The sequence below is a fragment of the Rana temporaria genome, chromosome 7, assembly GCF_905171775.1.
Source record: "Rana temporaria chromosome 7, aRanTem1.1, whole genome shotgun sequence".
NCBI lineage: Eukaryota > Metazoa > Chordata > Amphibia > Anura > Ranidae > Rana > Rana temporaria.
In genome coordinates, this window is record NC_053495.1 from 150,374,880 (window position 1) to 150,392,600 (window position 17,721).

General features: G+C 41.8%; 1 protein-coding gene and 1 long non-coding RNA gene across 4 annotated transcripts in view; both read left to right on the plus strand.

The window, feature by feature from the left end:
• VAMP4 (vesicle associated membrane protein 4) overlaps positions 1–2,875 on the plus strand; it is a 79,736-nt gene extending 76,861 nt beyond the window's left edge. For all 3 annotated transcript variants that reach the window (XM_040360128.1, XM_040360130.1, XM_040360129.1), the window contains exon 8: positions 1,787–2,875. In XM_040360128.1, coding sequence (XP_040216062.1) covers positions 1,787–1,815 — 29 coding nt within the window. In that variant the 3' untranslated portion in view covers positions 1,816–2,875. The remainder of the gene's footprint in view (positions 1–1,786) is intronic.
• Positions 2,876–8,983: 6,108 nt separating this feature from the next.
• LOC120944855 lies at positions 8,984–10,841 on the plus strand. The gene is made up of 2 exons (XR_005750511.1): positions 8,984–10,153; positions 10,682–10,841. It is a non-coding gene; the product is annotated as an uncharacterized LOC120944855 (long non-coding RNA).
• Positions 10,842–17,721: the final 6,880 nt, after the last annotated feature.

Below are 17,721 nucleotides of genomic sequence, written 5' to 3' on the forward strand. Positions count from 1 at the left end.
TTTACTTTCACTTTCAGTTAGGCAGATAATATACGGTGCAAATTTCTTTCCTGCATCCACAGATTGCAGGAAAGAAACTTGCATGATTCCCCCATCAACAGACAGTGGTGACAGGGGAATATTCCTCCTGCCCAGCAATTATATTCTCCCGACAAACAGTGATTATCACCAGTGACTATACAGCAACCACTAGTGATAATTATAATAGAATCTGCTCATTAATGGTTCAAATCTCAGCCAGTTTCTGCTGAACCAGCTGAGATTTAAACTGTCTATGGCTGGTCTTGGCTCTTAGGCAGCCCATACATTGATTAGCACTGTGGAGTGTCGGCTTCCTGGCGTGATCGGGCATGTGGGATTTCAAACACACCCGAGCCCATCTCTATTGGTTGTAGACAGTTGAGCTCCCTGCAGGTTGCTTAGCAGCAGTGGACCCTTCTCTGACATGCTGATCGGGATGCAATCCAGGTGATGCTCTTAGTCAAATCCTAGTCATAAATATCAGTGATTTTATTGATCAAAGCCCACACTTTACAGGCATAGAGCCCACACTTTACAGGCATAGAGCCCACATGGCTGCTGATCATACGGTTGATTATATTCATGTGGTTGTACTCTTGATGCTAATAAATACTGTGTTTATTAGATCTGACTGGGAGCATCACCTGGATCACATGCCGATCAGCATGTCAACAGAGAAGGTTATACAGCATTACTGCTGCTAGGTGACCAGCTGGGGGCTCGGCTCTCTATAACCAATAGTGCCAGCCTTCCCCTGCATGCACCCATAATGTCACCAGCACTAGGTCCTAATAGACTGCTGCCGCTGCCAAGGAGACAGACGCCAGACCAGCGCTGTAAATAGCAGGGACAGGACTGCTGGGGATCCCCACTGTGGCAGAACACCAGGGCCCGGTGGCAAGACAACCTTTGCAACCCTGATAGTTCTCTCACTGCTTTGGACCCTTATATTTTCTTGGTGTGCTGGTGACAAATATCTCTTATTTTCTGCCACCCTGGGGGGCCCAGTATAGTAGGAAGGGAGCTCACTGCATAGTGGGATCGTAGTAAAGGGCCCCAGGATATATATATATATATATATATATAATTGCATTTTATAGTTGGCCCCCCTACTTTTGTCCCTGTCCCCCTATGTGCCCCCCCCTAAATGTGAGAGCTGGAGACGCCACTGATCTAGACTCTTAGGTTTTCCGCATAACTTGTGAATTTTTTTAAACCTGTTCCTTTGAATTTTCTCCTTTTGAATTTTTACCCCACTAATGATTAGAAAATCACACAAACCTTCCATTAAAAAAAAATTCAAAAGGAAATGTATTAGTGTTTACCCAGCTTTAGCTCTTTCCTGCTGGCTCACTAGTGATAAGATATTAAACAGTTCCAATGACCCCCACCAGATAGTCAGCAGGGGCATAGACTTTTGTGCCATTGCTATATTTGTGTTTGAAACTAATGAGTAAAACATGGCTCTAGGACTGACGGCTTTATCCCATCCAAAGCCTCTGCACTCCAGGACACAGAAGGGAATGTATTTCTTCATAAGAGGTACAAAACCTGGAGCCCCTCACCATGTGTTGTTGAGAAACCTAGGTGACACATATCTACTGTCCACATGCCAGTGTCTCACAATATATATAAAATATGTTTTTGGTTAATTTTGCATTATTAATATTTACACACTAATTTTCTTTTGAGTGATCACCTTTTCAAAGGATTAATGCATTTTATGTGACAATCTGTGCCTCATTTATTTTTTGCTAACTTGCAGTGCCCATCATCCTGAAGTATCGGTCTTAACCAGCTGGATCCAAGCCAAGCCATGGTTCAGAGGGATACCTGGAACTTCTGATCTTGGGATCACCTGTACAGAACTGTATTATTTTGTTTCCTTTAACTGCTTACCTGTACATCCCTCTTCTCCAAAAAGGACCAGTTATCATTCCTATCGGACATTCTTTGCAGATCTAACTTGTTGTAAATGACAAACAGTTGGAGACCTTATCAGCTTCTAACTTATTTATTGTATTTTTAGTTAATTCATGTTTACATTGAATTAGGATATGTTCTATTAGAATGCACATTTGCCTGGGTGCACCAGTATTCCTCTTTGACCTTTCTAATGTACAGTATGTAAAGTGTAAAAACATGATCGCGCTACACTAGAAGCTTTATTTTCACTTTAATTTATGGGAAATTTTTCAACTATATTGAAATTCACAGAGATAACATATCCTTGCAGTTCACTTTGTCCCACTATTCTGCCAGCAAATGGAGTACCTATGACCTACCTTTTATATACCGCCAATTTTCTGTTGCATTTTCTGTAACGTTGCAGTTATTTGACACGTTAACCTGTGATTAGCCTTTAGCTGTTCGTTTCTTGTGTAATTTGTTTATTAACTTAATTTGTCAGACAGTAATTCAAATTTTTTAAAAAAAATAGAGAATTGCAGACAACCAAATTTATCCATTTAGTATATATTAAAATACTAGGTTCTTTATAACCAAGTGAGAAAGTTCAGTCACTGTTTTTTACATCTTGGAGAAATGCCAGCATCACAATGTTCTGGCCTTTCACCCTTGCTGCAGCTCACTCTTTTACAACAGGAGGTATTTTGGTCCTGTTGCAAGTGCAGTGATACATGTAAAATCGACCAGGGAGTGTAAGGAACGTTTGTCACAGTAGGTGTGCAGAGCTGGGAAGTGGTGAGGATATCTTGTTGTGGAGGCTTTGTGATTATAACTCGTCATGTACCTAAAATTGAATTTCCAGGCTGGGGTTGACTAAGGCCTCGTACACACGATAGGTTAAACAGAGGACAACGGTCTGATGGACCGTTTTCATCGGTCAAAACCGAACGTGTGTGGGCCCCATAGGTTATTTAACCATCAGTAAAAAAAAAAGCTAACTTGCTCTAAATTTAACCGATGGATTCCTAACCGATAGGTCACAGCCGATCGTTGGTAGGCACAACCATCAGTTAAAAATCCACGCATGCTCAGAATCAAGTAGACGCATGCTTGGAAGCATTGAACTTCGTTTTTTCAGCACGTCGTGTGTTTTACGTCATCGCGTTCTGACACGATCGTTTTTTTAACCGATGGTGTGTAGGTGCGACGGACCATCAGTCAGCTTCATCGGTTAACCGATGAAAACGGTCCATCAGACCGTTCTCATCGGATGGACTGATCGTGTGTACGCGGCTTTACACTATAAAAAAAAAAAAAGATCTAGAAGGAAAAAAAAAGGAAGTAAATACAATTCTACTCTATAGTCGCCCTGCTGAATATTTTTTTTGTCATGGTCACAGAATACAAGTAGTCTGCTATTAATAAATACTATTTTTTTTTCCTCAAACTTTTTATTGAAGGCTTAACATATGTGCCGCAAAGAAAAATCATAACCCCAAACGGGATTTTATAGCATCCAATTGAAAAATAAACATATTATTAATTATTAACTTTTTAATATAGTTGGAATGCTTTTAAGAAGTTTATTACTATGTGAGGTCAGTCTATTCCAGAGGACATACCAAATGCCAGTGGTTTCCAAAGGATTTGCTCAATCCTACAGACCTTTTTTTATATACTGTTATTGCTTTAGCCAGTAAAGGCTGCATGGGGTGTATAGAGAAGGCTTTGTACATACATAACCTTATATAATAACTCTCGGGCAGAGATACATAGCCTGGTATTGGCAATTGATGCTGCCGTTTCAAGCATTGTTTTAAGACATTCAGAACATAATCACTCCTGTGTAGGTACTTTTTATGTTTTGCAGAAATTTTCCATTGCTTGAACGGAGACTTAACTCTTTTACTAGAGAGGTGCTTCAACAAGTCTCAGCAAATGTCCATTCTCGCTTACCACCAGAGATGACTTTGTGTTATTTTTAAAATGTTTAGTGAATGATGGCATGTCTATACTATAGTTCCACTATCCTTGGTTCGCTTGTGTGGATGGAGCAATAAGTTAGCCAGTGGGCTGAACGAACAAAAATATAGTTGTCTGTGGCCAGCTGTTACCAAGCCATTGGGCTATTGTGGTACATAAGGTTATTATTGTGCATGGACCTCTAAAATGTGTTGCCAAACGTCAGTAAATTTACAGAGAGCGTGTAAAAAAAAAAAAAAAAAAAAGAAAAAAAACACCACCCTGATTATCCCATCCATAAATGTCTGTACAAGAGAAATCTGTCCATAAAAAATACAGAGGGCGGCTGACTTTCACCCTGTGGTTTAATCACATCATTCAAACAAAAATCTATTAGTCCTGTCCGGACTCCATTCCATGATACCTGCCACTGCTTCCGTCATATTACTGGTTGCTAAGACCACCTGGTGTCTAGCAACCAGGGAAGTACATGCAGAGGTCCCAGAACGCAAAGCAGAGGAGTAACTTTCTCCAGACCTGACCTGCACCGTGGACCACGGCTGGGACCTGGGAGGTAGGTGTGTGGCTGGCCATGGCTTCTCTCCACCTTCTATCTCGACACTCAGAGCTCTCCTCCTCCCTCTATTGTCTCTGCTGCGTGTGCAGACAGCAGCCTATTTTGCCTGTTTTTACCCTCTGCACTGCCTGTCGGGAGACCATGGGTGAAGGATTGAAAATTGCATAATGTATGGCCAGCCTTAGTTACACTCTTATTGTTGTGAAGCTGACTTTTTAAAAGCCAGGCAGATTAAGCCCTGTACACATGATCGGATATCTAATGGAATCTAATCCGATGGATTTTTTTGGCGGATATCCGATGAAGCTGACTTTCATCAGTCTTGCCTACACACCATCGGTCAAAAATCCAACCCTGTCCAAAGGCGGTGACATAAAACACTACGACGTGATGAGAAAAATTAAGTTCAATGCTTTTGAGCATTCGTCGACTTGATTCTGAGCATGCATGGATTTTTAACCAATGAACTTCCACGCAGACGTTTTTTTCTATCGTTTTTTTATCCATAGGAAAATTTTAAAACATGTTCTATTTTTTTTTCACTGATGGAAAACAAACCGATGGGGCCCACACACAATCGGTTTGTCTGATGAAAATGGTCCATCGATCCGTTTTTTTCATCAGACAAACCGATTGTGTGTACAGGGCTTTACTTGTGTTGGGTATTGTTAATGTTTACATATTGTTTAAATGTGGATTGTGTTTGTTTTTAATAGTTTATTTAAAATTTTAGGTTTGTAAGTAAAAAATGCGGTACATTTTCCAGGATTTGTCAGTTAAACAAAAGTTGTAAGGGATTGGCAATACTGCCTCTAACCACTATAAATGGTCACCTTTATTCTGGCTAAAAACGGCTAGCCCAACACATGCATTTCAAAGAGCAAACATTCTGATCTGGCATCATTTACACTACAGTTTTCTTCACATCAAGCGCAATTGAAAACGCATGTGGCATTGTGTGTGCATTTTTAAAGGTCTCTAAAGCGGATGTTCATGTTAAACTGAAGCTTAATACACTTAAACTTTGCAAAATGCACTCGGGTGTTAACATAAAGGCATTTTCATTGTACTCACACATCTGAAAACAAAGTTATGGTACAGAGTAATAATTCATTTTTGTATTATTTTATAAAAATGGCTATATTTTTCTTCAGTCACCTCCAAAAGTTAAGAGCGGTATGGCCAAAGCTTTTATGCCATATAGTGAGGGAAAAAAAGTATTTCATCCCCTGCTGATTTTGTGCATTTGCCCACTGACAAAGAAATGATTAGTCTATCATTTTAATGGTAGGTTTATTTTAACAGTGAGCGACAAAATAACAACAACAAAAATCACGAAAACCGCATTTCAAAAAAGTTATAAAATAAATAAATTGATTTGCATTTTAATGGGTGAAAAAAGTATTCGACCTTTTTGCAAAACCCCTTTCCAAACCCTTGTTGGCAATCGCAGAGGTCAGACATTTCTTGTAGTTGGCCCACATCGTAGGAGGGATTTTGTCCCACTCCTTTTTGCAGATCCTCCCCAAGTCAATAAGGTTTTGAGGCTGACGTTTGGTAACTCGAACCTACAGCTCCCTTTTCATATTTTCTATGGGACTAAGGTCTGGAGGTTGGCTAGGCCACTCCAGGACCTTGATGTGCTTCTTCTTGAGACGCTCCTTTGTTGCCTTTGTTGCCTTTGCTGTGTGTTTTGGTCTGGAATGCCCATCCACAACCTATTTTCAATGCCCTGGCTGAGGGAAGGAGGTTCTCGCCCAAGATTTATGGTACATGACCTCGTCCATCGTCCCTTTGATGCAGTGAAGTTGTCCTGTCCTCTTAGCAGAAAAACTCCCCCAAAGCATAATGTTTTCACCTCCATGTTTGATGGTGGGGATGGTGTTCTTGGGGTCATAGGCAGCATACCTCCCCCTCCAAACACAGCAAGCTGAGTTGATGCCAAAGAGCTCAATTTTGGTCTCATCTAACCACAACACTTTCACCCAGTTCTCCTCTCAATCATTCAGATGTTCATTAGCAAACTTCAGACGGGCTTGTACATGTGTTTTCTTGAGCAGGGGGACCCTGTGGGTGCTGCAGGATTTCAATCCTTCATGGCGTAGTGTTGCCATTTGTTTTCTTGGTGACTATGGTCCCAGCTGCCTTGAGATCATTGACAAGATTCTCCCGTGTAGTTCTGGGCTGATTCCTCACTGTTCTCATGATCATTGAAACTCTACGAGGTGAGATCTTGCATGGAGCCCCAGACAGAGGGAAGATTGACAGTTATTTTGTGTTTCTTCCATTTGTGAATAATTGCACCAACTGTTGTCGCCCTCTCATCAAGCTGATAGGCGATTTGGTCTTGTAACCCATTCCAGCCTTGTGTAGGTCTACAATCTTGTCCCTGAATTCATTGGACAGCTCTTTGGTCTTGGCCATGGTGGAGAGATTGGAATCTGATTGATTGCTTCTGTGGACAGGTGTCTTTTTATTCAGGTAACAAGGTGAGATTAGGAGCACTCCCTTTGAGAGTGCTCCTAATCTCAGCTCGCTTCCTGTATAGAAGACACCTATTAGCCAGCAATCTGGCTGATTTATAGGGGGTGCAATACTTATTTCACTCATTAAAATGCAATTCAATTTATAACTTTTTTGAAATGTGTTTTTTTGGATGTTTTTGTTGTTTGTCTCTCGCTGTTAAAAAAAAATCTGCCAATAAAATTATAGACTGATAAATTTCTTTGTCAGTGGGCAAACGTACAAAATCAGCAGGGGATTAAATACTTTTTTTCCACTCACTGTACTTCTCTTCTGGGGCACCTTACTTTTGTTCTTCTGTGACAATTAACCACTATCCCTGCAGTGAGCGCTGGAGGGGCCAAGCAGAAAACGGCAACTGTCAATCACTGTCCTCCACTCCGAGGGCTAAGAAGTCGGCAGTCATGTGATTGCTCCATTCTCTGGCTTAGAGCCAGTGATTGATGCAGCATGAAGGTGTGTGTTTTTTTTCTATAACCCCATACCACTCACTTAATGTTTTATCCTATTTTTTACGGGTTTCCCGGCTGACTTTTTACCGCTGGGAAACCCGAGGGGAAAGCAGTGAACCTGCTCAGTCAGTCTTTCCCCCTACACACAGCTGGGTTTCCTGACAGGAAAACTGCCATTAACCACTTGCTTACTGGGCACATATACCCCCCTCCTGCCCAGGTGAAATTTCAGCTTTCGGCACTGCATCGCTTTAACTAACAATTGCGCGGTCGTGCGACGTGGCTCCCAAACAAAATTGACGTCCTTTTTTCCCCACAAGTAGAGCTTTCTTTTGGTGGTATTTGATCGCCTGTGCGGTTTTTATTTTTTGCGCTATAAACAAAGAAGTGAGACAATTTTGAAAAAAATACAATATTTTTTACTTCTTGCTATAATAAATATCCCAATTTAAAAAAAAAAAAAACATTTTTTTTTCTCAGTTTAGGCCGATACGTATTCTTCTACATATTTTTGGTAAAAAAAAAAAAAAAAAATCGCAATAAGCGACTGGTTTGCGCAAAAGTTATAGCGCTTACAAAATAGGGGACAGAATTATTTTTTTTTAATTATTTTTTTTTACTAGAAATGGCGGCGATCTGCGATTTTTAATGGGACTGCGACGTTATGGCGGACACATCGGACACATTTTTGGCGCCATTCACATTTATACTGCGATCAGTGCTATAAATATGCACTAATTACAGTATAAATGTGACTGGCATTGAAGGGGTTAACACTAGGGGGTGAGGAAGGGGTTAAATGTGTGTCCTATATAGTGTTCTAACTGTAGGTGGAGGGGGGGGTGACTGGGGGGGTGACCGATCTGTGTCCCTATGTACAAGAGACACAGATCGGTCTCCTCTCCAGAGACAGCACCGCTGTCTCTGTGTAAAACGGCAATGAGAGATGATCTCATATGTTTACATATGAGATCCTCTCTCATTGGCCGCACAGATCGCCTCGCGAACGGCCACTCTGATTGGCCGTTCGCGGCGATCTGTAATTGGCTGTGTCCGAGGGACACGGCCAACACAGATTTTCCCCGCAGCGCGCGCGGGGAACGCCCAAAGGGGCGGCCGTCAATTGACGGCAGTTTGGAAATTGGGATCCGCACTGTAGCCGTCAATTGACGGCAGGCGGATCCCAAGTGGTTAAAGAGCTTTGGTCGGGAATCCTGGCCGTTTGTATGCTCCCCCCTGACGGGAAAACTGGTCATGTGTACGAGGCATAATTCCACTTTCATGGGGGAAAAAAATAGCAAATGTAAAAAAAAAAAACAATATATAGCATATACAATTGTGACACAAGTATTATTGTAATTGAATGTTATTAAAAATTATCTTTCTTTTTAAATCTGCAGCCACTGTAATCTTCTGTAAATTGCAATTTGACCACCTGGAGGAGTTCTGTACACAGATTGTGTACAGAACGCCCCCCAAAAAGATAATTTTTTGCTTGTGTGATTGGCTCACTGATTTTCCCAGGAGTCTACACTAAGATACAAATCAGATTTTTGGCATCCCCTGCAACAAAAATTTTACTTTTGGTAACATACTCCCAATAGGAAATCATGTCTAAAAGGATGCAGACCCAGCAGTTTTCCTCCTTGGTGCCCTACAGCTGCAGCAGCTGGTTGATAATTATGAAGCCACTTAGATTCACTTTCCCACATGGACACAAAGGGTTCAAAACCATGCAATGTACATGTATCACCCAGAGGGGAATGTTTTTTTTTCCACAAAAGTGGAGTTGTGCTTTAAAGTTGTCAGACTGAGTTATGCTATTTTATAGAAGAACTGTAATGTGAAAGTATAGACTGGTAACTTCTTAAAATCCAGGTACCTGGCTATCATTTTCAATCAATACTCACTGACTTGGTATATGAATTAAGCTTTCAGACTTTCCTGGTCTGCGTACTTGTCCCAGTCCAATGAGTTGGTAATTGTTGACGTCAGAGACAACTAGAAAACTGGCGTTGGCAAGGATATTCTCTGTAAATTCCAAATACAGGTTTACTTTTAAAATGAGACATTCCACCTGTTAATGTGGATAAAACTGTATTCTTTATATTTGAATCGCCACTGTGCAGTTTTTGGCAGGGAAAAGGTTAGGATACAAATGTGAATCTATTGAATTCCATTATTTTGCTCAATGCACTGTAGATGTGTGCCACTTTGTTTATTCAGCAAGTTATGCACATGAGGCCTTATATGTGAAATTATAGAATAGGTTGGAGTTGTTGCAAATAGTAGCCCGTTATATCTTTGCTTTCTCGCTTTAACATCAACTTAAAACCTTCATTTGGAATACTAACTGCACTGTTCTATCTCACACTGTGTATACATATGCGATAGATAATCCTGTCCTTGGAGTTATGACAGTACCACAGTTGTATATTCTTTTATTGACAGCCATTGACAATTACTGTAGACTGTGTAAGATATAGTGACAGTTCTATTTTGTGTAGAAGGTGATGAATGGTCATCAGGGGTTATGTAATTACACACTAGTACACACTCAGTAATATGCATTGCTGTACATTCCTATATGTAGCATCATAAACTCACTAAATTACATCTTGTATAGTAATTTTTGACTGACAGCTTAAACTACACCATCTATGCTGCCAAGTGCCAAGACATCAGAAAAAGACAAATCTACTAAGTTAAAGTGGAGGTTCACCCTATAAACATTTTTTTAACACTGCATCCAGCACCGTGCTGCATATAAAATGTCACTGACCTTTATTTTTTTTCCCCGTAGATATCGTTTAGCCGTGGAATTCACCGCGGCTTCCGGGTAGGGAATCCCGCGGGAGTGGGCGTTCCTATTGACATGCCAATTAATTGGCATGCTAAACGACGGCGCACACATCGCGTCACGACTTCCCGAAAGAAGCTCGGGTCGGCTCGGCTCTATTCGGCACCGGTGCGCAGGCGCCGAATAGAGCCGAGCCGACCCGAGCTTCCTTCGGGAAGTCGTGACGCGCTGTGTGCGCCGTCGTTTAGCATGCCAATTGATTGGCATATCAATAGGAATGCCCACTCCCGCGGGATTCCCTACCCGGAAGCCGCTGTGAATTCCACGGCTAAACGATATCTACGGGGGAAAAAAAATAAAGGTCAGTGACATTTTATATGCAGCACGGTGCTGGATGCAGTGTTAAAAAAAGTTTATAGGGTGAACCTCCACTTTAAGCCATTTCTGAAAGACTTCTGTTTTCCCTTCTTGGGTTTTTACAATTTATGTGTTTTTCAAAATGTTATTTGTATATATGGGTTTCCTATGTTAATAATGCAGTATGTTGTCTATTTATATAATTTATCTCTTTAATTATACCATTCACATTTCTGCAATATGTGTTGGAGTGGTTCTTATTTTTTTAACAAGATGAGTGGTTCTTATTTAATCATAATATACTTCGAAACTGTGCCAATATTCACAGTTAAAGTGTTACTAAACCAACAACAGTAAAATAAGTCTGTATATGCAGTAAAGCATGCTTGGTTATACTCGCTGTGGAGCCTAAGGGGTTAATCCTCTGCATTCTGTAAAAAAGGCTGTTTGATCCTGTCTTCTCTGATCCTCCGCTTCTTCCACTGACTCTAAATAATTTCCAGATAACCCAGAGTCTATGAAGTCATGTGAGGATGCATGTGATTAGCACAGGGCCAATCTGCACTGTCCAGGCAGATGGTCAGGGGTCTTGCAGTCTCATAGGACAGTCAGAAAACTCCTCCTAAAAGCTTCAACCATTGCTTGGTTAAACTCCTAATATAAGTCACAAGATTGCTCTAACTGCTGATGAGAAAAAGGTATTTAGCAGTTTATATTTACTAAAACCGGGTGGACCAAGATGGCCTCGCCGCTATGGCCGAGGCAGCAGCGGAGCTCCGCAGATCACGTGGTGTGCTGATCCTCATATGGTGACCCGTTCGGATCATGAATCATTTACGATCCGTTGCACCACTAGTACCGATCAAAAAAATTAATGATTAATCGAGGAATTAATCTTTAATTTCCATAGCCCTAATATTAAATATTTATAGTGCATGCGGTGAAATGCAAGTTCTAGCAAACTATATATGTGTCTATATAAACATAATGTGCAAGTGTGATTATACTATGTGTGTCGATCTATATATGTGTCGCCACAATATGCGATACAAAGTTTTCTTTACAAAGGAAATCTAATAACTGCAAGTATCAGTGCTGACAAAAAAGTGTATATGTGAATATATTTTAAAAAATTAAAAAACAAAAAATAAATAAGTGTCCCAAATTACAAAAGGAAATAACAGAAAAAAATTGAATATCTCCAAATGCGTGTGTGCCTCCAAACGAAATCCGAATTTTAATCTTAAACTAAATAAACTGTGATACAACAATTCATATGTTCAAATATCTGATGTGCTTATTCATCAATAAAGTCTTAAAATGACTCACCAGAGACTGTGGCTGGTCAGATTATAAACCAGCAATAAAGTGGTGTCTGTATAATTGGGAAGATCCACTTTCCACTCTGCTGACAGTCGTCAGTTTCTCTCCCGTGTTGAACAGCAGATAATTATGGGGATGAAAGAAGAAAAATCTCCATAGCGTAATCTCGTTTTTTTAAAAAAGGTTTTATTGTGTAAAACTCAATTAAAATACACTCCCATTTTTTGCGTGTCAGCTCGACACTAGGGAACAAACGCATTTTGTTTCAATATATCTCTGCTTTTGGTTGTAATCAAAAGCTACGGGCCTTATCTTTACAAGAGCTTGATGGTGTCAGCATCCTTAGCCCTGTTCTCCTAGTTTCGTTGTGTAACGTCCTCACGGAGCGGCAGGTTTTTTCCTTTTGTGAACATTTTAACGTGTACACAAAATGTAAATAAAAATGGCTCTGGCATTGAAATGGTTAAAGTGGAACTCTACTCTCCTCGCTCCCTCATCAGCGCTGACATCTTTGCCCATTTTTCAATTCACTTTAGCCTTTTGCAATTCTTTATGGTAGAAGAGACATAATATAATTCATAGTATATGCAATAGGAGTCTGACATATATAAAGTAAAATGTTATTAAACATTATTGAAATAGGGAACTGAGACCTAAAAGTCTGCTAGAGGTCTAATTCCCTTTTAACTACCAGTGTATGTTCTACCTACCTATGTTTGTAGTATAGTACTAGACACTTATAGATGTATGGGCAACAGACTTGCTCAAAACTTAGTCTACGTAAATGGTTGCAAAATACAAACCATCTGTAATATGTATCAAATGCCATTTGAAGTCTTAAAGATGTTAAAAAATGACCTAGAGCACATCGTTCTGATTCTTATCTGTTTTTTTGCTTCATTTATATTTGTATGCAGTTAAGTCATTTATTGATGTTTCGGCACAAGACTGCTGAAAATCTTCTAGTCTTACTGATTATTTTTAAAGGTGGAAAATAGTTGTATTAGAGGGAGAGAAAAATCTTATTTTGGAATTTTAAGAAAACAAAAGATCTTTTTTCCTTTATTGCAAATCATGTGCTCGGCAACTTTCCATAAAGTACAAAAGACTGAATTGAAAGTTTAAACAAATTGTCTCGTGGAGCAGATTTTATCAAACAGACAAAAAAAAATAGTGATGTCATTCATAACAACTAGTCAGGTTCACTGGACTGAAATGTATACTATATTGCCAAAGGTTCGGACACTTGACCATTATGCATTTAATTGGAGATGTTGGACATCTCATTCCAACCCCATTAGTCACTATAACAGCTTCCACTCTTTTGGGAAGGCTTTCCAGAAGAATGTGGAGTCAAGTGTATCTTGGGATTTGTCCCCAAAATTTTTTGTGATGTCAGGTGCTGGTGTTGGATAAGAAGACCTTTTATAAGGGTTGAGGTCAGGGCTCTGTGGAGGCCACTAGAGTTCTCCCAGGCTAAACTCATGAAACCAGTTCTTTATGGGATTGGCTTTGTGCTTCTGAACTCAATAATTTGGAAGTATGTCTATATATTTATGCCCATTTGTGATGTTTAGTGAGATTTTTAAGGTGAATTGTCTCTCCAAAAATTTCAACAGACAATAAATCTTGCTTTACCCTAAACAGCAGGTTGATCATATTAAAAACATGAAACAAGTGATAGAAACATCAATGGTATGAAATCACAAATGAGCAGAACCCCTTACAGTGGTAGTAAAGTCCCTCCAAACACTTCTACATACAGGTAAGCCTATAATCAAGCTAACGTGTAGGTACAAGGAATATTGCCTAAGTGTGCACTGTTGGGGAGATATTCAGTGTCTGCATACCCGTGCTGTTTCTTCAGAGCCCTGTGCTGTGAACGGTGACATGCGCAGGAGTGAAGTCATCGTGGGTCCATTCAAAGAACCATAGCCTGCGAAACCCAGAAGGAAGACCGGCTGAAGACTGAAATTCTGGCAGCGGTGATAGCGTGCCGCTAGAGGGCTTTGTTTCAAGGTAAGTCTTTCATAATGTGCCAGTATGCAATTTAAACTAGCACATTATGACTTCACCTTGCAGGGAGATTTTTTTATTTGTTTTTTTGAATGAACTACGTCTGCTTTAAAGCGGTTCTCCACCCTAAAGTGGAGTCCCGCTGATCGGAACCCTCCCACCCCCCCTCCGGTGTCACATTTGACACCTTTCAGGGGGAGGGGGGTGCAGATACCTGTCTAAAGACAGGTATTTGCACCCACTTCCGGCCCGGCATTCACGGGCAAAAGACGGGCATTCCGTCACTTCCCGTCACCCCCCCCCCTCGTTGTGTGCTGGGAACACTCGGCTCCCAGCACACAGCGGGAGCCAATCGGCGGGCGCGGCGCGACTCGCGCATGCGCCGTAGGGAACCGGGCAGTGAAGCCGCAGCGCTTCACTTCCTGGTTCCCTCAGCGTGGATGGCGGGGGGAGCAGCAGAGAGACGAGCGATCGCTCGTCCTTTGCTGCGATCGGCGCTGGACTCCAGGACAGGTAAGTGTCCTAATATTAAAAGTCAGCAGCTGCAGTATTTGTATCTGCTGGCTTTTAATATTGTTTTCCCATGGCACATCCGCTTTAAGGTGCTAGTTCAATCACAGCATGGACATAAATAAAGATCATGTCGCCATTAATCCAGATGCCTGCGAAAGGCCAAAGTAAGGTGTTCTAGACATGGACCAAAAATAAGAATACTAATACTTTAACCTTCAAGGTAAATTTTCAAGCAACATATTGACCTATGAATAATAAAAAAAAATGAATCATACATAATGAATGTTGAATACTGCCAGATTCTGCCAGTAAATGTGTGCAAGCACTCCAAACTCATATAAGGCATAACAAAATGCATTACTTTATGGTGATGTCATCTTCCTGATAAACACTAAAAACATCAATAATGATCAAAAAACAAAACATGAGGAGAAAAGAAGACTGAGATTCAACCAAACCAAAAACTATAATACAGACAAAAATGCAAAATACCTACACTTTATGCCAACCAAGAGCCCATTGGTGAAAAAAATAGCCAAAGAGGAAGGGGTAGGAGGAAAAAAAGAGTGGGTCCCCCATAAAGATCAGTAGGTCCAATCCAACTCGAAGAAAGCATATAAGATCCTCAAAATTGGCCTCAAAGGTAAAAAAGTATTTTATTGGTTTTAAGTATTTGGATCCAGTGGGTCTTCAACTGGGGAAGTTTCCTATCCACATCAAACCCCTAACATTAGTAAGTACTGTAGGATTACTCTCGCATTGTTCAAGGGAATCCTTTAGAAATCCATATACAAGGCATTTCGAAGAGCCCAAGGGAAGTCCAGGGACTCTCTTGTATACGGGACTACTGAAAGGATTTCCTCAAACAATATAAGGATAATCCTACGGTTCTTTCATCAACACTCACAGTTCAGATGTTTTCTGGAAAAACACTGCCACCTGCTTACAAGCGACCCTTTAATTTATAGTTTTATAGCCCAAAATAGTGTTTAGATGGGCAAAATCAATCAGGAACCATATTATGAGCAGCCACATTATGGATAAAAATGTAAGGGCATGACTGGCTAGTTGCCAGAGGGGTATCTTCCCATGTGGAAATTGTGAGCAGGGCCAAAACTAGGAGGGGGCACCTGCCCCAGGTTACGCATCTAGGGGGGCGCCGCCAGGGTTACGCCCTCATCTGCACTGGGAACTGCTGCTCTAATGGTGTCACTGCGGCCCGATCAAGTGTAATGGACAGAAAGTCTCCCTCCTAGTCCTGCCCAGTGCCCAAACAGCCTATGTCTTTTCTGTGTGAGGCATCTCAAAGAAGGCCCTGGACTAAGGGCGGTGAAGAGGATGTCCTGAATGGGTGGGGACGGAGGAGGCCCTGGACTAGGTGGTGCAGAGGAGGCCCCAGACTGGGAGAGCCTAGACTGGAGGGTGAAGTGGAGGCCAGGGGCTGATGGGGGGGTGTGGAGGAGGCCCTGGGGTGGGGGGTGCAAAGGAGGCCCTGGACTAGGAGGGATGTACACTGGAGGCCCTGGTTTAGGGGGTGTAGAGGAGGCCCTGGACTTGAAAAGTGGGGTTGATAAAGAACCTGGATTCTGAGAGCAGGGTGCAGAGGAGGCTCTTAACTTAGGGTGGGCTGCAAAAGGAGGCCTTGGACTGGGAGAGGAGTGCAGAGGAGGCCCTGGACTAGGGGGTGGGTGCAGGGGAGGACATTGACTAGGAAATGATGGTTGGTGTGGCAAAGACCCCTGGATGGGGGGGTACAATGGAGATACTGGACTAGGTGAGGGGTGCCTGGAGGTCCCAGATTAGGAGAGGGGGTGTCTGGAGGCCCTGGACTAGGGTAGCAGGTGGCTGGAGGCACTGGACTATGCAAGGGGGATTGTGGAGGCCCCCTGGACTAGGAAAAAGGGTGCCTGGGGGACCTTCCAGCTTCAGGGAGAAAGAGCCTGGATTTAAAGCCTGTTCTGAGAAAGAGCCTGCCTGGGCCCCGAAGGTGAGTTCACAACATAAATTGGGACATTTTTTAAATTGTTGCAAGTAATGCCAAACAGGAGCAGAGAGACAGGTTGTGTGATAAATTTATTAAAGGAGAAGTACAGCCAAAGCCTATTTGATTGCACTTCTGTTTATCATATCAGTGCAGATTGTTTTGCACTCCTGTGACCCATTTTCACATGACAGCAGGCTTATGCCTGCTCTCGGCTGGTGTCGGAGTCGGTCCAGGTTGCGGAAAGTTTGAGACCATATGGTTGGAATCCGATCACATGCCTGGACCGGCACCAAGCTCAGCCTCTCAGAGAGCTGCTGAGAGCCAGAGCTGGCCACTCCTGCCCTCTCCACAGCCCAGTGTTTCGGGGAGCATCAGGGGGAGCGGGGCAGAGACTGACAATGTCCTGCCCCAGGTGTGAGATGTGCTAGCTACATCACTGATTGTATTGTTACTGGATACAGGAGGGAAGATATATCCAACTGATAAATGGTCTCCCCAGTACAGAATTGACTGTCAGACAGTGGGGGTTGTGTATGTTTTGATGGAATAATTGTACTGATTCAATATATACAAATTATATTAGGTGATGCAATATAGTCCCACTTTTTTATATAGCAGTCCAAAAAGTGCAAGTGAATAGTTCACATCAACCACCACAGTAGAATATCTGCACCGAAGTTTGTGTGAATCTCCTTTCACCGAACTGACCAAATGCATACTCACTGCGAAGATGTGCTGCTAGATGATAAGCAGCAAACAAGCGTTTACAGCAAATTTGGGCATCAATCACAATCACATGGGACTGGTCACCTCCATATTATTTCCTCCACTGGGAACAACCCCCCGTACTTGTACTTATGAAACAACACCATGAATAAAATAAACCAGACTGCAATGCCGTCTTGTTTTTGGCCGTTTCTGGCTGGATAACAGGTGCCATTTCTGGAGCAGGGACCATACATGCCCAGTGGCAATTCACATCACCCTCCATCTTTCTTTCCCTCCAGCCTGTGGAATAGGACAGCTTGGGGGGGGGGGGGGGGCATCAGAAGGCACAGGATATTTACTATGTGCATGTTAATTTTTTTTTTTTCTGTTCGACCCCAAGCCTTGGGGCATATTTGTCGAGCACCAAATGCCATTTTAATACTCTTTTTTTTTTACATTTATTTAATCGATTTCATGGATTTGGAAGACATTTGTGGGTCTATCCTTTTTGGAGGTTGTGTCTACCCACATAGTCCCTTTTCCATTTGGGTATGTTTTGTGTTTTTGACTATGATAT